The sequence below is a fragment of the Bos indicus genome, chromosome 5 (genome assembly GCF_029378745.1).
Source record: "Bos indicus isolate NIAB-ARS_2022 breed Sahiwal x Tharparkar chromosome 5, NIAB-ARS_B.indTharparkar_mat_pri_1.0, whole genome shotgun sequence".
NCBI classification, from domain to species: Eukaryota; Metazoa; Chordata; class Mammalia; order Artiodactyla; family Bovidae; genus Bos; species Bos indicus.
The window spans coordinates 31,101,877-31,123,011 of NC_091764.1; the positions used below are offsets into that span (position 1 = coordinate 31,101,877).

The 21,135-nt window shown below is 40.2% G+C and overlaps 1 protein-coding gene across 3 annotated transcripts in view; it reads right to left on the reverse strand.

Moving 5' to 3' along the window:
• Positions 1-21,135, reverse strand: part of SPMIP11 (sperm microtubule inner protein 11) — a 44,468-nt gene that overhangs the window by 19,835 nt on the left and 3,498 nt on the right. The window contains exon 1 of one of the 3 annotated variants that reach the window (XM_070789191.1): positions 8,996-9,128. The exons of 1 other annotated variant lie outside the window; for it this stretch is intronic. In XM_070789191.1, coding sequence (XP_070645292.1) covers positions 8,996-9,074 — 79 coding nt within the window. In that variant the 5' untranslated portion in view covers positions 9,075-9,128. Of the gene's footprint in view, positions 1-8,995; positions 9,129-19,045; positions 19,857-21,135 lie in introns of those variants that run through there. One more of the 3 variants, XR_002180718.2, reaches the window with a different exon arrangement.

Here is a 21,135-nt window from a genome sequence, read left to right on the forward strand (position 1 = left end):
GAGTAGACGTCATGCTTCCATCATCAGCTCCTCCTCCAGGTTGGGCAAGGGAGTTTTCTTGTCCCTACATGGTCAAGCTAGGTGCACAAATTATTGTTTTTTATGTGTGCAGAGAGCATGTCCTAGGGATCATTAACTTACTGACCTCAATGGGCAGGATGTGCGTCTCATGCCACCATTGTTTTATTGTTTTGGGGCATGTCTTCTACCGCTGTGTGGTTCTGTTGCTAAGCTAGTCTGCTTGGTTTCGTGGTTAAGCAAACCTGCTTTCTTAAGTAATCATTAAATTACAGGGTCTCCCATACTGTTTCGTACAATCTCCCAGTGGGATTAACTACTTATTTACCTATTTTGTCCCTTTACTCTGTCGCTATCAACTTGGCAGTGAAGAAGACTGGAAAACACCATCTTAATCAAATGGTCAAAGTTAACATCACCAATAATGGGACAAAATGACATCGCAAGCCTCCTGATGTGATGTATTAAAGACGTAATATTGCTTATTCCTGCCAAAAACATTTAAACCTGATCAAATCTTGAGAAAGGAAGTGTTAGTCGCTCAGTCGTGTCCAACTCTTGGCAACCCCGTGGACTGTAGCCCACCAGGCTCCTATGTCTATGGCATTTTCCAGGCAAGAATACTGGAGTGGGTTACCATTCCCTTCTCCAGGGGATCTTCCCGACCCAGGGATTGAACTTGGGTCTCTCACATTGCAGGCAGATTCTTTACCATTTGAGCCATAAGGGAAGTCCTTAATCTTAATAAACATCAGATAAACCCAAATTAAGAAAAACTGTATAAAATATCTTGCTGTACTCTTAAAATTGTCAACGTCATGGAACAAAGGAGCAGAGGAATTTTTCCAGATAGAAGGAAACTAAAGAGGCATGCCAACTAAATGCAATGACTGATCCTTCAGTTCAGTTCAGTCGCTCAATTGTGTCTGACTCTTTGCAACCCCATGAATCACAGCATGCCAGGCCTCCCTGTCCATCACCAACTCCCGAAGTTCACCCAGACTCACGTCCATCGAGTCAGTGATGCCATCCAGCCATCTCACCCTCTGTTGGCCCCTTCTCCTCCTGCCCCCAATCCCTCCCAGCATCAGTCTTTTCCAATAAGTCAACTCTTCACATGAGGTGGCCAAAGTACTGGAGTTTCAGCTTTAGCATCATTCCTTCCAAAGAAGTCCCAGGGCTGATCTCCTTCAGCATGGACTGGTTGGATCTCCTTGCAGTCCAAGGGACTCTCAAGAGTCTTCTCCAACACCACAGTTCAAAAGCATCAATTCTTCGGGGCTCAGCCTTCTTCACAGTCCAACTCTCACATCCATACACGACCACAGGAAAAACCATAGCCTTGACTAGACGAACCTTTGTTGGCAAAGTAATGTCTCTGCTTTTGAATATGCTATCTAGGTTGGTCATAACTTTCCTTCCAAGGAGTAAGCGTCTTTTAATTTCATGGCTGCAGTCACCATCTGCAGTGATCTTGGAGCCCAAAAAAATAAAGTCTGACACTGTTTCCCCATCTATTTCCCATAGAGTGATGGGACCAGATGCCATGATCTTAGTTTTCTGAATGTTGAGCTTTAAGCCAACTTTTTCACTCTCCTCTTTCACTTTCATCAAGAGGCTTTTTAGTTCTTCTTCACTTTCTGCCATAAGGGTGGTGTCATCTGCATATCTGAGGTGATTGATATTTCTCCCGGCAATCTTGACTCCAGCTTGTGTTTCTTCCAGTCCAGCGTTTCTCATGATGTACTGTGCATATAAGTTAAATAAGCAGGGTGACTATATACAACCTTGACATACTCCTTTTCCTATTTGGAACCAGTCTGTTGTTCCATGTCCAGTTCTAACTGTTGCTTCCTGACCTGCATACAAATTTCTCAAGAGGCAGGTCAGGTGGTCTGGTATTCCCATCTCTTGAAGAATTTTCCCCAGTTTATTGTGATCCACACAGTCAAAGGCTTTGGCATAGTCAATAAAGCAGAAATAGATGTTTTTCTGGAACTCTCTTCCTTTTTCCATGACCCAGCAGATGTTGGCAATTTGATCTCTGGTTCCTCTGCCTTTTCTAAAACCAGCTTGAACATCAGGAAGTTCACGGTTCACATATTGCGGAAGCCTGGCTTGGAGAATTTTGAGCATTACTTTCCTAGCGTGTGAGATGAGTGCAATTGTGCGGTAGTTTGAGCATTCTTTGGCATTGCCTTTCTTTGGGATTGGAATGAAAACTGACCTTTTCCAGTCCTGTGGCCACTGCTGAGTTTTCCAGATTTGCTTGCATATTGAGTGCAGCACTTTCACAGCATCATCTTTCAGGACTTGAAATATCTCAACTGGAATTCCATCACCTCCACTAGCTTTGTTTGTAGTGATGCTTTCTAAGGCCCACTTGACTTCACATTCCAGGATGTCTGGTTCTAGGTCAGTGATCACACCATCATGATTATCTGGGTCGTGAAGAGGTTTTTTGTACAGTTCTTCTGTGTATTCTTGCCACCTCTTAATATCTTCTGATCCTTAATTGGATCCTAAAAGGGAAAATTTTGTTCTAAAGGACATTAACAGGGCAACTGGAAAAATTGGAATACAGACTGTAGGTAATTAGATAATAGTATTGTATCAGTGTTAAAATCGGTGAGTTTGAGAACTTATACTGTGGGTTATCTAGAAAAATGTTATTCTTTTAAAAAAATAATTTTATTTATTTGTTTGTGGCTGTGCTGGGTCTTTGATGCTGCTTGGGCTTTTGTCTAGTTGCAGCGAGCAGGGGCTACTCTCTAGTTGCAGTGTGCAGGTTTCTCTTTCTGGTGGCTTCTGTTGTTGCAGAGCATGGGATCTAGGGCATGTGAGCTTTAGTAGCTGCGGCTCCCAGGCTCTAGGGCACATGCTCAATAGTTGTGGCACACTGGCTTAGTTGCTCTGTGGCATCTTCCCAGATCAGGGATTGAACCCATGTTCCCTGCATTGGCAGGTGGATTCTTTACCACTAAGCCACCAGGGCAGCCCCTAAAAAAGTGTTCTTATTTTTAAGAAATATAAACTGAAATATTTGAGAGTAAAGGACATAATATGAACTACTGATTCTCAACTAGCTGAGAAAAAAATAGATGTTGATATATAGATATGCTAATATAAATTATATATATACGAGGGGAGAGAGAACAAGCAAATATGGCCAAATATTAACAATTGACTAATTTGGGTAAAGGGTATAGGGAATTTCTTTGTACCAGTCTTATAAATTTTTATAATTTTGGAAATACATCACAAAAATCAGTTTTAAAAATGATTAACCATAAAGTTTATTTTCTTTCCCTCCGAAATGTCTTAAAATGACATCAAAATAGCAACAACAAGGACTTCCTTGGTGGTCCTGTGGTTGCGAATCTGCCTGCCAATGCAGGGGACACAGGTTCCATTCCTGGTCTGGGAAGATTTCACATGCCACGGGGCAACTGAGCCCATGCACCACGACTACTGACACCAGTGTGCCTAGAGCCCGTGTTCCACAAGAGAAGCCACTGCAGTGAGAAGCCCACACACTGCAACCAGAGAGTAGCCCCTGCTGGCTGCAACTAGAGAAAGCCTGTGCACAGCAATGAAGACCCAGTGCTGCCCCCCAAAACAAACAAACAAACAAACACAAGAACAACAATGATAAAAATGGCATTAACCTTCAGGAGCAGAGAGAGAGTAAGGATACAGAAGCAAGATGATATATTTCACTGGAAACATCTTTTGAAGAATGGAAAGTGGATAAAGGGGTAGCAACTAACTTACCAGAATGTGCATGCATGAGAGCTACATCACTTCAGTCCTGTCTGACTCTTTGAAACCCTATGGACTGCAGTCCACCAGGCTCATCTATCCATGAGATTCTCCAGGCAAGAATACTGGAGTGGGTCATCATGCCCTCCTCCAGGGGATCTTCCCAACCCAGGGATAGGACCCACATTTCCTGCATTGGCAAATGGGTTCTTTACTATTAACACTACCTGGGAAGCCCCAGTTTATCAGAATAGGAAAAGTTTTAACTAAGTTTCTGCAACGGAGTATATATCTAGAATTGACCTAATCTGCTTGAGAAACTCAAACTTTAGTATATAGCAGGTACCACAGAAGGTAGGAGTAAAAAAATAGGTCTGAGAACAGGGAGGTATTCACTGAAACTCTCTCTACAGAGCACACGGCACAACCAGGCTCATCATATTCACCATGCCCTAGCAAGGGGATAAAAGATTTCTCTGTCCAGAAGCCCCATTTCTGGCTATATAGCCAAAGGCAATAAAAACAGGATCTTGATGAGAAATCTTCATTTTCATGTTCACTGCAGCATTATTCACAATAGGCATTTACAGAAGCTTAAGTGTCTGCCAATGAATGAATGGATAAAGAAGATGCAGTATAAATACATATACAATGAAATATTATTCAGTCATGGGAAAAAAGGAAATCCTGTTATTTGCAACCACATGAACGAACCTTCAGGGCATGATGCTAAGTAAGATAAGTAAGTGAGTCAGACAGAAGAAGACAAATACTGTACCATCTCACTTACATGTGGAATCTATAAAAGTAGAACTCAGAAAGTAGAATGGTGGTCACCAGGAGCTGGAGGTGAGGGGATGAGATGTTGGCCAAAGGGTATAAACTTCCATTTATAAGATGAATAAGTTACGGGGATCTAACGTACAGCATGGTGATTATAGGTAATTAAATGGTATTATATATAATTGAAAGGTACTGAGAGAGTAGATCCTAAATGTTATTACCACAAGAAAGAAATGGCAATTATGTGATGTCATGGAGGTATTACAGCTAATGCTACAGTGGTTAACATTTTGCAATATATTTAAAATGTATCAAATCAACATATTGTACACCTTAAACTTACACAATTTGCTTGTTGTTGTTTAGTAGCTAAGTTGTGTCCAACTCTTTGCGACCCCATGGACTGTAGCCCACCAGACTCCTCTGTCCATGGGATTTCCCAGGCAAGACTACTGGAGTGGGTTGCCATTTCTTTCTCCAGGGGATGTTCCTGACCAGGGATTGAACTCATGTCTCCTGCTTGGCAGGTGGAGTCTTTACTGCTGCGCTACCAGGGAAGCCCATACTTACACAATGTTGTATGTCAATTATATCTCGATAAAAATGGGGAAAAAAGAGAAAGATGTCTTTGGAGGAACTGAATCTTGGAGGCACTGCACTCTGATCACCAGCTCTGAGGAAAGTTAGCTGCCAGGTTAGAACACTCAAGCAGCTTATGTGGAGGCTCATGTGGTGAGAAACTGAGGTGTCGTGTCAAGAGCCAGAGATGCCCGGTTGTTGATAAGGACTGAGGCCTCCAGCCATGAGATGACTGGAGCCCCTGTTGACACCCTGTCTGAAAACACACGAGAAACCCTGAGCTAGAACCACCTACCTAAACTCCTTCTGGATTCCTGATTCACAGAGACTATAAGGTAATATGTGTTTTGTTGGTTTAAGCCTCTATGTTTTAGGGTAATTTCTTACACAGCAAAAGAAAATTAACCCAGAAGGTTGGAAGATAAAATTGAGGAGGCTCCCAAAGAGTAAATTTTTTAAAACCCAAAGGAAATATAGAGAAATATGAATAAAGTTAGAGGATCACCTCAGGTTTTACAGCTGATAAATGGAAGTTCCAAAAAGAGAGAAGAGAGAAAATAGAGAATAAATTAATAAACAAGTAATACAGGAAAATTTGTCAGAAATGAAGGGTACAAATGTCCAGGTTGAAAAAGCTCATGGAAAGTCTATCACAGTGAATGAAAAAAGACCTATACAGCAAGTTCCAACATTATGAAATTTTGAACACTTAGGGAACAAGAAAGAAAACAAAAAGCTTCTGGAGACAAATACATCCTACACAAAATAATACAGCTGGAAGTTAGAGGACAATAAAGTATACCTTCAAAGTTTTCAGAAAATGATTTTCAACCTAGAATTCCATATCTGGAAAAGCTGACAATCAAGTGTGATGGTAGTCTAAAACCATTCTTCACTCAAAAATATATCTCCGGTACATTCATAGAAAGCTAGTCAAGGATATATTCCAGGAAAAGGAGAGAGTAAAACCAAGAAAGAAAGAATCCAGGAAATAGGGAATAAAATCTTGGAGAGAGGCAAAAGCAAGTTTTAGGAAAGATCTATGTGCCAGGAATAGAAGGCAGAATGTAGGAGTAGGAGAGAGAAGTTTGGGAAAAAAGGAATTGGTAGATTACTTGTTGTGTTTTGAATGACTGGAAAAAATATCACTGGGCATTGGATAGAGTTGTTGAAGTAATAGCAGAGAACCAAGCAAATGGGGGGAAAAAACAATGGTGGCAGTTCTTAACTCTAGGAATAAACAAAAAATTGAACAAAAAAGTTATTATAGTCAAATTAATTGCCTTAGAAGTAAACAATTTTTACATATTTTAAGACTACAAGACTATAGATATAAGCTTGTATTAGGGTTTCTACTGCTACATCTCAAATGACCACAAGTTTAGTGGCTTAAAACAATACCCTGGTGGTCCAAGTGGCTAAAACCCTGCTCTCCCAATGCAGCTGGCCAGGGTTCAATCCCTGGTCAGGGAACTGGATCCCATATGCTGCAACTAGAAGAGGATTCCCATGAGCACCAACGAAAGATCCCACATGCTGCAACTAAGATGGGAGAGCCCATCTGCCGCAACTGAGACCAGACACAGCAAAAATAAATAAATACTGAAAACAACAACATCATTCACTCACTATCTGACACTTCTATAAGTCAGAAGTCTGGCAGTCTCTACTTAGTCTCACAAGGCTGAAATCTAAGTCTTGGCTGGGCTGGGGTCTTATCTGGAGTCTCTAGGAAGAGTCTATTTTCAGGTTCATTCAGGTTATTGACAGAATTCAGGTTTTTGTTGTTATAGGACATTGCTGACTGTCAGCTGGGACACTTTCAGCTCCTAACTGCCACCCACATTCCTTGGCATGCAGCCCCCCTCCATCTTCAGAGCCCTACATGCTTCCAATCTCCAAATTCCTCTTTTTCTGTTAACTGGAAAAAAACCACTCAGATTTTAAAGGGCTTGTGTGATTAGATTAGGCCCACTCACATAATCTCCTTTTTTTCTATGTAAAGTAACAATCACCAGAGTGTTTTCCATCATATTCAGAGGTTCCACCCACATTCAAAGGGGAGGGGATGATATAAGGCCAAGATTCATTGAGGGTCATTCTTAGAATTTTTCTTACCATAAACCTAAAATTGTGACATAACAATACTAGAAGAACTAGGATGGGAGAGGGGAAGCTAAATTCTCAACTATCATTACAGGAGGGCAATATATAAACCAAAATGGAACATGGGAAATTAGTGAGTTAGGCCAAGTGTTTTTCTATGAGAGAGGGTGATGAACTGAGAGAGGGTGATGAACTAATTTGGAGACAAAACTATCCTCACCAGGGCACAATGCTGTGACCCAGCTGGGTAGGGGCAAGTAGAGTGTAGAGCTATTAAGGGATTCCTGGGGTCTATTCGGAGAAGGCAATGGCACCCCACTCCAGTACTCTTGCCTGGAAAATATTATGGACAGAGGAGCCTGGAAGGCTGCAGTCCATGGGGTCACTGAGGGTAGGACACGACTGAGTGACTTCACTTTCACTTTTCACTTTCATGCATTGGAGAAGGAAATTGCAACCCACTCCAGTGTTCTTGCCTGGAGAATCCCAGGGACGGGGGAGCCTGGTGGGCTGCCGTCTATGGGGTCGCACAGAGTCGGACATGACTGAAGCGACTTAGCAGCAGCAGCAGCAGCAGCAGCAGGGTCTATTAGTGGGACCCTTTGTACAAATCTTACCTGAATGCTAAATACGTGAAACAGAGCTTCTTTGATAGGATTAGAGAACAGAGAGTGCCCAAGGAGTCCTACACAAGCTCAGTCCTTCTCAGCCTTAACTTTGTGCTTTATCCTTCCCCAGTTATCTCCTCCCTTTACCCCAATACCACTTTTGCAACAGTTCCTGCCCACGCTTAATTTCCTTCACATGTGTTCTTCATTCTGCCTGGAATACCCTTTCTCTTTTATTTTCAAGCAATTCATCTTTTACTATCTTAATCTTGTCACATCTCCTGTAAATCCTCCCTTTAGAATTAGTCATTCAGTATCACTTATTCATTCACCCTACAAATACATTTATTAGACCTCTATTAGATATGAGGCACTGCTAGGTATTGCAGATATAATATGGGTCTGATTATTTACTCACTGCCTACTAAAATTCTTTCAATAGTTCCTATAAAGTTAAAAGGTTAGCATGGATAACATAATCCTCAATTATCTGGCCCCTGCCTAGTTTTCAACACCTGCTTCTTAGCTCCTGTCTACCACTGATCTGTAATCAAGGACTTGGAGCTCATTTAATAAGACTCTCAATTCTCTGTTCCTTTGTCTGTGCTTTATTCCCTTCTTGTCTCCTTGGTTAATTCCAATCATCCTTTAATATTGAGTTCTAGAAGCATTTCCTGTGGGAGTTCTTCTCTAAAGGATCCTTGTATTCTCATTTCAATCTAATAGCATTAGGTACTTCCTCTTTAGTGGTTCTACAACATTCCATATTTAACTGAATCATACACCATATTGCAAATTTTTTTGTTTGCATACTTATCTTCATTGGATAGTCGGCCACTTTATGGCAGAGAGAGGTCTAATCCTATCTATCTTTGTAACCCTAGTCACCAACATAAAGTCTGACACATAGTTGGTGCTTAATAAATATTGATTAAATGAGCAAATGAATTCATTCAGTTGAACAAACTGGGTGTCTTAACAAGGATATTAAATGACAGGAGAGGGAATGGATACTGTCTCTACTCCATAATTTTAACTAGCGTAGTGGTTAATCTCAGGGGATAAAACTCTAACCCAAGGTAGGAAAAGAAATGACTAAGAAGTGGCCCTTCTAACCCTCTATTCTATGTTTCCCTTACTTGTTTCTTCAGTTTTGTCCCTCTTCTTGCTCCGAAAGGAATTTTGATATCCTAACAGATGTAAGTTGAAGAAGGCCATCTCAGGTCCTCCCTGCCTTCTTCTAGAATGTTCAGGCTGGAGCAGTGGAGTCTGTATGGTAACCATGGTAATGTGATGAAAAGGACATCTTTTTTTTGGGTGTTAGTTCTAGAAGGTCTTGTAGGTCTTTATAGAACCATTCAACTTCGGCTTCTTCAGCATTACTGGTTGGGGCATAGGCTTGGATTACTGTGATATTGAATGGTTTGCCTTGGAAACAGAGATTATTCTGTTGCTCTTGAGATTGCATCCAAGTACTGCATTTCGGACTCTTTTGTTGACTATGATGGCTACTCCATTTCTTCTAAGGGATTCTTGCTCACCATAGTAGATAAATGGTCATCTGAGTTAAATTCACCCATTCCAGTCCATTTTAGTTCGCTGATTCCTAAAATGGCAACGTTCACTCTTGCCATCTCCTGTTTGACCACTTCCAATTTGCCTTGATTCATGGATCTAAGATTCCAGGTTCCTATGTAATACTGCTCTTTACAGCATCGGCATTTACTTCCATCACCAGTCACACCACAACTGGGTGTTGTTTTTGCTTTGGCTCCATCTCTTCTTTCTGGAGTTATTTCTCCACTGATGTTGGGCACCTATTGACCTGGGGAGTTCATTTTTCAGTGTCCTGTCTTTTTGCCTTTTCATACTGTTTATTGATTTGCAAGGCAGGAATACTGAAGTGGTTTGCCATTCCCTTCTACAGTGACCCACATTGACCTCCACCATGACCCATCCGTCTTGGATGCCCTACATGTCATGGCTCATAATTTCATTGAGTTAGACAAGGCTGTGGTCCATGTGATCAGATTGGTTAGTTTTCTGTGACTGTGATTTTCATTCTGTCTGCCCTCTGATGGAGGATTAAGAGGCTTATGGAAGCTTGGGGGAAACTGGGTCTTGTTCTGATGGGCAGGGCTATGCTCAGTAAATCTTTAATCCAATTTTCAGTTGATGGGCAGGGCTATGTTCCCTCCCTGTTGTTTGACCTGAAGCCAAACTATAGTGGAGGTAATGAAGATAATGGTGACCTCCTTCCAAAGGTCCCATGCAGGCACTGCTGCACTCAGTGCCCCCAACCCTGCAGCAGGCCACCACTGACCCACCCCTCTGCCAGAGACTCCTGGACACTCACGGGCAAGTCTGGGTCAGTCTCTTGTGGGGTCACTGCTCCTTCCTCCTGGGTCCTGGTGTGCACAAGGTTCTGCTTGTGCCCTCCAAGAATCTGTTTCCCCAGTCCTGTGGAAATTCTGGTGGCTCTATGGTGGGGTTAAAGGCAACCTCCTCCAAGAGGGCTTATGCCATACCCAGGTCTACTGCACCCAGAGCCCCTGCCCCTGCAGCAGGTCAAAGGCTAACCGAGTTTTGCCAAGAGAACGCACTGGTCATAGCAAACACCCTCTTCCAACAACACAAGAGAAGACTCTACACATGGAAATCACCAGATGGTCAATACCAAAATCAGACTGATTATATTCTTTGCAGCCAAAGATGGAGAAGCTCTGTACAGTCAGCAAAAACAAGACCGGGAGCTGACTGTGGCTCAGATCATGAACTCCTTACTGCCAAATTCAGACTTATATTGAAGAAAGTAGGGAAAATCACTAAACCATTCAGGTATGACCTAAATCAAATCCCTTATGATTGTACAGTGGCAGTAACAAATAGATTCAAGGGATTAAATCTGATAGAGTGCCTGAAAAACTATGGATGGAGGTTCATGACATTGTACAAGAGGCAGTGATCAAGACCATCCCTAAGAAAAAGAAATGCAAAAAGGCACAGTAGTTGTCTGAGGAGGCCTTACAAATAGCTGAGAAAAGAAAAGAAACCAGAGGCAAAGGAGAAAAGGAAAGATATACCCATGGGAATGCAGAGTTCCAAAGAATAGCAAGGAGAGATAAGAAAGCCTTCCTCAGTGATCAATGTAAAGAAACAGAGGAAAACCACAGAATGGGAAAGACTAGAGATCTCTTCAAGAAAATTAGAGATACCAAGGGAACATTTCATGCAAAGATGGGCACAATAAAGGACAGAAATGGTATGGACCTAACAGAAGCAGAAGATATTAAGAAGAGGTGGCAAGAATACACAGAAGAACTGTACAAAAAAGCTCTTCACAACCCAGATAATCACGATGGTGTGATCACTCACCTAGAGCCAGATATCCTGGAATGTGAAGTGAAATGGGCCTTAGGAAGCATCACTATGAACAAAGCTAGTGTAGGTGATGGAATTCCAGTTGAGTTATTTCAAATCCTAAAAGATGATGCTGTGAAAGTGCTGCACTCAATATGCAAGCAAATCTGGAAAACTCAGCAGTGGCCACAGGACTGGAAAAGGTCAGTTTTCATCCCAATCCCAAAGAAAGGCAATGCCAAAGAATGCTCAAACTACCGCACAATTGTACTCATCTCTCATGCTAGCAAAGTAATGCTCAAAATTCTCCAAGCCAGGCTTCAACAGTATGTGAATTGTGAACTTCCAGATGTTCAAGTTGGATTTAGAAAAGGCAGAGGAACCAGAGATCAAATTGCCAACATCTGCTGGATCATCAAAAAAGCAAGAGAGTTTCAGAAAAACATCTACTTTTGCTTTATTGACTATGCCAAAGCCTTTGACTGTGTGGATCACAACAAACTGGAAAATTCTTCAAGAGATGGGAATACCAGACCACCTGACCTGCCTCCTAAGAAATCTGTTTGCCGGTCAAGAAGCAACCGCTAGAACCAGATGTGGAACAATGGACTGGTTCCAAACTGAGAAAGGAGTATGTCAAGGCGTATATTGTCACCCTACTTGTTTAACTTACATGCAGAGTACATAATGAAAATGCCGGGCTGGATGAAGCACAAGCTGGAATCAAGATTGCCAGGAGAAATGTCAATAACCTCAGATATGCAGATGACACTACCCTTATGGCAGAAGAACTAAAGAGTCTATTGATGAAAGTGAAAGAGGAGAGTGAAAATGTTGGCTTAAAACTCAACATTCAGAAATCTAAGATCATGGCATCCGGTCCTGTCACTTCATGGCAAACAGATGGGGAAACAATGGAAACAGTGAGAGACTTTATTTTGGGGGGGCAAAGCTATGACCAACCTAGACAGCATATTAAAAGGCAGAGACAGTACTTTGCCAGCAAAGGTCAATCTAGTCAAAACTATGGATTTTCCAATAGTCATGTGTGGATGTGAGAGTTGGACTATAAAAAAGCTGAGCACCAAAGAATTGATGCTTTTGAACTGTGGTGTTGGAGAAGACTCTTGAGAGTCCCTTGGACTGCAAGGAGATCCAACCAGTCCATCCTAAAGGAAATCAGTCCTGAATATTCATTGGAAGGACTGATGCTGAAGCTGAAACTCCAATACTTGGGCCACCTGATGCGAAGAACCAACTCATTGGAAAAGACCTTGATGCTGGGAAAGATTGAAGGCAGGAGGAGGAGGGGACAACAGAGGATGAGATGGTTGGATGGCATCACTGAAGCGATAGACATGAGTTTGAGTAGGCTCCAGGAGTTGGTGATGGACAGGGAAGCTCGGCGTGCTGCAGTCTTTGGGGTTCCAAAGAGCTGGACACGACTGAGTGACTGAACCGAACTGAACTGAATGTCCTGAAGAACTACTATGACTGAAACTCCCATTGTCTGAGGAGGCACAGGATTTATGGGTTCACAGTAGGGATGGAATGGCAGTGGACAAAGTAACTTCACAAAAATTGATGAACCAAGTGCTTGTTACCCTTTTTCTTGTCCTAGTCTTCTTTATACTGTAAGCTTCAGAAAGCAGTGAGTAGAAAGAGCGCTGAAAAAAGTGAAGTGAAAAGTGTTAGTCGCTCAGTTGTGTCCAACTCTTTGTGATCCCATGAACTGTATAGCCTGCAAGGCTCCTCTGTCCATGGAATTCTCCAGGCAAGAAGAGTAGAGTGGTTTGCCATTCCCTTCTCCAGGGGATCTTCCTGACCCAGGGATCAAACCCGGGTCTCTTGTATTGCAGGCAGATTCTTTACTGTCTGATCCACCAGGGAAGCCACTGATGTGGGCTCAAATTTTTGCCACATTCTAGGTGTCTTTGAACTGATTAAAAAGGGCTGTGATATCTACTCATAGTTAACAGAATTAAATCATGTATGCAAACTTCCTCAGCATATAAGCATATAATAGGACCTTATATATGTATATAGTGCATTAATAAATCTGAATATGGTACTTTCAATAAGTCTTTAAGTTATTTCAAGAGTAATGTGCTGCGCCAGTTCATACTGACTTTTGAGAACTACTTGCTAAGTTTCCAGGAATTTTGTGAGCTGGTTATTAACCTATTATTATTATTGTTGTTGTTATTACAGATAATCTACAGGTTATCTAGACTTACAATTGAATAAAATATACTTATTAAAAATAAGGGTGGTGGTTGTTCAGTTGCCCAGTCATGTCTGACTCTTTGCAACTCCATGGATTGCAGCATGCCGGTAGTGAATCCTAAAAATTCATCTTTTCCTAATTATTTTATTACATTTTACTATGATCTATGTTCATGAAGTTATTTACATCTACTGTATTTAGATATTCTGTTCTGTTGTTTTCATTACTTTTCCTCTTTGCTTTTCAGTTTGGGAAGTTTCTACTGACATATCTTCAAACTCCCTGATTCTTTCCTTGGTCATGTCCAGAGTAGTGATTAGCCCATCAAGGCATTTCTTATTTCTGCTATCGTGCTTTTGAATTCTAGCCTTTTGATTCTTTCTTAAGAGTTTTCATCTCTCTGCTTATATCACTCACTGATTCTTTCATGGTGTCCATTTTTTCCATTAGAGTTCTTAGGATATTAATGTTACATTTCCAGTTTCTGCCATATATGAGTCTGATTCTAATGCTTGCTTTATGTGTACATATATTTATGTATCTCGAATGCCCTGGGCATGGCCAAATATATATTTGTCCAGTTGTCCAATATGTATTTGTATATATGGCCATGCCCCAGGGCATGTGGAATCCTAGTTCTTTGACTAAGTGTTGAGCCTGGGCCCCTCTGCAGTGGAAGCATGGAGCCTAACCACAGGACTGCCAGGGAAATACCGACTGTATTTTTTGCATTTTAGCATGCCTTGTAAACTTTTTATAGAAAGTGAGACATGATATATTTGGTAAAAGGAACTGAGGTACTATGTTTGTCTGGCTGGGAGTTAGGCTATGTTTCCTGTTTGTTAAAGCTGTAGGTGTCAAATTTCCTCTGATGTCCTTGTTTCCTCTGATGTCTTTGGGTTTCCCTAGAAATTCCTTCTTAATAGGGTCTGAGTTTATAGTTCTTTTAGACCGAATCACCTGTTAATGTTACAGGAACTCAACTGATGTGTTGGTAAAGGGCGGGGAGGGGAAGTGTCCTGTAGGTCTCATTCTTTTAGTGAGATTGTGTCCCCGTACTCTGACCTTCATAGATGCTTTTTGTCTGTTTTCCCTCTTACATGAAACAATACAGCTACAGGAAACTGGAGTTGGCTTATTCTCCTTCTCCCACATTGGTCAGGCTCTGTTGAATAGTTTCCTTGAGGGAAGGGCTTTTTTAAGGAGAACTGAATGCTCTAGTATATTTCAAAATGGCTACTTTTCACTCTCCCCATTGGAAGGATGAAAGGATTTTTCTCCTATCTTCATAGTAAGACCTGTGGGGCTCTGAGAGGTAAAACTCATGAAAATGTGGATACCTACTTAGGCTGGGCACCAAGGAACTTTGTTTCTGGAAATCTTTCAATCAAGTTCATGTTCAGTCTCCAGTAGTTAATCAATTGTCCTTAAAATATTTACATCAATTACTGGTTCCATGATTTTGCTCCTAGTAAGCCACGATTCTGTGTTCTGCCTGTTCTGATTCTTCTTTTTTTGTGGTAGAGGTTTGCCCTGTCACCTTGATTCTCTGATGGATCTAAGAAGGGTTACTGATTTTCAGTTTGTTCAACTTTTTTGTTGTGAGAACAGGAGTGATAACTCCTAAGCTCTTTATATGTCATACTGGAAACCAGAATCCCTGTCTATTACACCTGAATGGAGGAAATACTATGTGATGGTATGTTCATCTCTTCCCCATTTCATGATCAGTGATGTCACACTGGTAGTTTGAAATTAACTATGGTGAAAGAATTACACTACAGAAATTGGCAAATACTACAGTCAATTTATTTGCTTTGTCAACTGTTTATACTTAAAAAAGTGATCAAGAAAATGTTAATAATGTACATTAAGTTTAAAAATGTATATTTGCAGCCATTAAATATTGTCAAAAGCACAAAAAATTGAAATATTTTTCCAGTATTCAAAAACTATTATCCAATTCAGCAAAGATGTTGCTCAAGTCACTGACAAATAAGTGAAGTTCCAACATGTCTCTTTGCTTCACTTTCACTTTATTAACGTATGTGAAAATGTCAACCAGCAATCAAAGCTATACAGGCATCCCTCATTTTATTGCCCTTTACTTTTTTGCACTTTGCAGATACTGTGCTTTTTAAAAACTGAAGGTTGGAGTGAGTCTACCAGCATAAACTTTTTTCCAACCACATTTGCTCACTTTGTGTTTCTGTGTCACATTTTGGTAGTTCTCACAATGTTTTGTCATTACTATTATTTGTTATAGTGATCTGTGGTCAGTGATCTTTCATGCTACTACTGCAAAAAGATTACAACTCACGGAAGGCTCAGATGGTGGTTAGCATTTTTAAGCAACAAAATATTTTTTAATTAAGGTATGTATTATTGTTTTTTAGATATAATGCTACTGCACACTTAAGAACCAAAACATTCATGACTTGCTTTATTGCAATATTTGCTTTATCGTGGTGGTCTGAAACCGAGCCCACAATATCTCCAAGGTATGCCTGTATTTGTCTGTCAAATGTCACCAAACATTTGGTTCTTGATTCAAGATTTGGGAAAATTCAATGCAAGCATTTCATGAGGATCAGCTGGCTATACAAAATTTACAATAAAGAAAATTATATATTTTAGTTTTATAAATTGCATGCTATATATCCTATCAGTAAATTTTGTAATAAACTTATGTAAATATACACATCACTCAACTTGGAGCTGGGGATAGTTATGAATAGCACACCATCTTTTCATATTTTTGTTTGGAAACTACATGAATGTGTGGAGAAATTGTTGTAAAAGCAGTAAATGGTAATGTGTGACACGACTTAAATATGACATTCATAAGCACAATGCAAAATAAGATCAAAGCATGAAATATCATCCTATACCCAGAATGAATAGCCTTGTAAGTGTGACAGGAAAGAGTCCTATTTAAAATGTAAAAAAAAAAAAAAAAAAAAAGGGAAATTTCTCTGGTCTAAGATTTTGTCAGTTGTTCTTTAAGGGCCATGTGTCTGAAAGTTAACACTATTCTGACAATAAGCATATGGTGAACACCTACCGTGTGCCAAATGGTGTTCTGTTCAGGATGACATTTAAGATCACAGCTAACAGCAACCAGTGAAGAAAAATAAGTAAAGGGAATCCAAACCGGAAAAGAAGAAATTAAACCAACACTGCTTGCAGATGACATGAGAGTATACATAGAAGATCCTAAAGACGCTACCAGAAAACTACTGGAACTCATTAATGAATTTGGTAAAGTTGCAGGTTACAAAATCAATACACAGAAATCTGTTGCGTTTCTATACACCAGCAATGAAAGATCAGAAAGAGAAGTTCAAGAAGCAATTCCATTTACCATCACATCAAAAAGAATAGAATCAGTTCAGTTCAGTTGCTCAGTCATGTGCGACTCTTTGTGACCCCAAAGACTGCAGCACGCCAAGCTTCCCTGTCCATCACCAACTCCTGGAGCCTACTCAAACTCATGTCTATCGCTTCAGTGATGCCATCCAACCATCTCATCCTCTGTTGTCCCCTCCTCCTCCTGCCTTCAATCTTCTCCAGCATCAGGGTTTTTTTCCAATGAGTTGGTTCTTCACATCAGGTGGCCAAAATATTGGAGTTTCAGCGTTAGCATCATTCCTTCCAAAGAAATCCCAGGGCTGATCTCCTTCAGAATGGACTGGTTGGATTTCCTTGCAGTCCAAGGGACTCCCAAGAGTCTTCTCCAACACCACAGTTCAAAATCATCAATTCTTCAGCAACCAGCTTTCTTCACAGTCCAACTCTCACATCCATATATGACTACTGGAAAAACCATAGGTTTGACTAGACGGACCTTTGTTGGTAAAGTAATGTCTCTGCTTTTTAATATGCTGTTTAGGTTGGTCATAGCTTTTCTTCCAAGGAGCAAGTGTCTTTTAATTTCATGACAGCAGTCACCATCTGCAGTGATTTTGAAGCCCCCCAAAATAAAGTCTTTCACTGTTTCCATTGTTTCCCTATCTATTTGCCATGAAGTGATGGGACTGGATGCCATGATCTTAGTTTTCTGAATGTTGAGTTTTAAGCCAACTTTTTCACTCTCCTTTTTCACTTTCATTAAAAGGCTCTCTAGTTCTTGTTCACTTTCTGCCATAAGGATGGTGTCATCTGCATATGTGAGGTTATTTATATGGAATATTATTGAGCCATAAAAAGGAACACATTTGAGTCAATTCTAATGAAGTGGATGAACATAGAGCCTATTATAGAGAGTGAAGTCAGAAAGAGAAAAACAAGTATCGTATACTAATGCATATATATATGGAATCTAGAAAAATGGTACTGATAAAATTATTTGCAGGGCAGGAGTAGAGACACAGACATAGTGAACAGACTTATGGACACAGTGCGGCAGGCAGTGGGGGCGGGGGAGGGGGCGAGGAGAGGGTGGGATGTATGGAGAGTAACATGGAAACTTACATTACCATATGTAAAATAGATAGCCAATGGGAATTTTCTGTATGACTCAGGCAACTCAAACCAGGACTCTGTAACAACCTAGAAGGGTGGTATAGGGAGGAAGATTCAGGAGGGAGGTATACGTATGGCTGACTCACATTGACAGTTGGCAGAAACCAACACAATTATGTAATTACCTTAAATTAAAAAATATAAAATTTAAAAAAGGAGAGGATTAAAAACAACAAAAAAAAGATTCTATCACTCAGGGATGAGCCTTAGAGAGCATCACTGGCTGCCCTTGGCCTTTGTAAGGCTTAGTAAAATTGGCCTGGTGTAGGGATGGAGAAGCCTTTAGTGGCCAGAGGACTGCCAGAAATTGTGATGAGGAGGCAATGGAGCAGAAGATGCTGAGGCTGAGCTGGGAATGAGGGGAATGGGTGTAAATGGTTGACACTGTGGACTCTGGCAAGGAACACTAGACTCTCACTCTCAAAAAAAAAACGAGACAGCAAAAGAGACACTGATGTACAGAGCAGTCTTGTGGACTCTATGCGAGAGGGAGAGGGTGGGAAGATATGGGAGAATGGCATTGAAACATGTAAAATATCATGTATGAAACGAGATGCCAGTCCAGGTTCGATGCACGATACTGGATGCTTGGGGCTAGTGCACTGGGACAACCCAGAGGGATGGTATGGGGAGGGAGGAGGGAGGAGGGTTCAGGATGGGGAACACATGTATACCTGTGGCGGATTCATTTTGATGTTTGGCAAAACTAATACAATTATATAAAGTTTATTTTATTTTTTTTTGGTTTATAAAATGTAATTTTATGTTACTCTCCTGTTACATAGGGCGTAACATTTTCACAAGGCTTTTTTGGGACTACAGTCAATGATTAGCAACATACAATAGTGGTCCAACTCTCTAAATAACAATCACTAGACAAACTGGACACCCTCTCACATGTGCACAGATCTGCATGGAAAAGTACTAATGTTTTAGACTGGACTGTGTGCTTTTTTCCCCCTTTCTAGTGTATTAAGAAATGACATGCACTTTAATTTGCCAAAAGCAATGGTTGTATTCTGGCAGCAACATGCTACTTCTATTACATAGAAAAGTGAATACCAGAACTACAAAGGCAGAAGGTGTAAGTGAGTTTTTATTGGGAAGGGAAGTTGTCAACTTAAACAGCAGCAAATGAGAGTGAATAAGGAAACTCCCTGTTGTCACAGATACACAAGACCTCCATCACATATGATACAGGAGGCATTTAATCTGTGATTCCCCCAGCCCCAAAATGTTGAATGCTTTTCCATTCAATCTAATACTTCTGGATTCCTACTAAAAAGGAATACATTAAGAGGATGGAAAAGTTGCTCACTGAAAGGAAATCTCTGAAGAAGAGTAAAGGAGGGAATGTAGAAATTAAGAAGTTATGTAGAACACTCTTTAAACTGTAATTAGCTACATTTTCATATCTTCACAGTAATACAAAACACAGTCACTTGCAGAACTGGTTCAGATTACTTAAATACCAGATACATTTTTAGTCTTCTACGTAAGTGTTTGGAAGTTACTTATGTTTGTATGAAATGAAGCTATTAATACTTTTCTACAGCAGTAACTGCACACCAGGAAGGCTAAGACAAACACAAATCAAGGAATGGAGTTTTCCCAAAGCTGCAGTGTGAAAAGACTATAAACAGATGATTCCATACACATGAATGGGTTTCTTTGCTATAGGAAATCCAAATGGAATAAGGAATGGAGATGAGTACAAAGGTTTCAAGGGGAAGAAAGATGACACCCTGTATGCACTTAGTTTTCTGCCCCTTCTGCCTCATCACATTCTTCTCCTGCACTGTCTGATGTCCATAATGTGAGGTTGTCTCTCAGCAGCTACATGATGAGGGTGCTGTCTTTGTACGAGTCTTCATTCAGTGTGTCGAGTTCTGCAATAGCCTCATGTAAAGTTTAAAAAAAAAAAAAAAAGGCAAAAATGTGAGATAGAAGTACTGTACCTGTGCAGAACAAGTTCACGGAACAGAACAGACCAGACCAGACCATTCGTACAGAGGATACTGGATTATTTATAGATTCTACCTCCTCAGCACGAACACTAGGTCATATTAGCTACATTCTTCCATATACTCTGACAACAGTTTTACAAGGAGAAAGGGAAGGATAATACAGTTTGAAATACTGAAAAGAGACTGTTAAACCAGAAGAAACTGAACTATCTTAATGAAATAATTAAACTATTGGATCTAAAATTTTACCAGATTAGATTAACATTTATTTTCTCCTCTATTAATGGGTAGTACAGGTGTGTATGTGTAGAAAAAATTGGAGAATGAGAACACAGGGAATATAGCCAGTATTTTATGATAATTATTAATGGAGTATAACTTTTAAAAGTTGTGAACCACTATATTATATATCTGTAGCTTATATAATATTATATATCAACTAAACATACATATAATATTTTTAATTAAAATAAAAAATAAATAGGAGCTTTCTTTCAAGAAAAAAAATGTGATACATATATACAATAGAATATTACTCAGCCAAAGAAATAAGGCCATTTTCAGCAACATGATGGACCCAGAGATTGTCATACTGAGTGAAGTTAAGACAGAAGGAGAAATATCCTATGACATCCTTTATATATGGAATCTAAAAAGAAATGATACAAATGAACTTACTTACAAAACAGAGACTCATAGACTTAGAAAATAAGCTTATTGTTGCGGGGGGGAGGGACATTTAGGGAGTTTGGGAAGGTCATGTACACAATACTATATTCAAAATGGATAACCAACAAGGACCTATTGTATAGCACATGGAACTCCACTCAAAGTTTTCGTGCCAGCCTGGATGGGAGAGGGCTTTGGGGGAGAATGGATACATGTATATGTACAGCTGAGTCCCTTCAGGGTTCACCTGAATCCACTGAACACTGTTTACTGGCTTTACCCATATACAAAATAAGAAGTTTAAAGTTAGAAAAAAAATAACAAGTATTTTTTAAAAAAAGATCACACAGCTAGTCAATACATAACTGGCAATTTTTAGAACATTATACTAAATGAAACATTATACTAAGTGAACATTATCCAGTCACAGAAAGACAATCCTGTGAGACTGTCTCATATGACATATATGAAATACCTGTCCACTAATATGAATAAATACCTTTCCACTTATATGAAATATCTAAAGCATTCA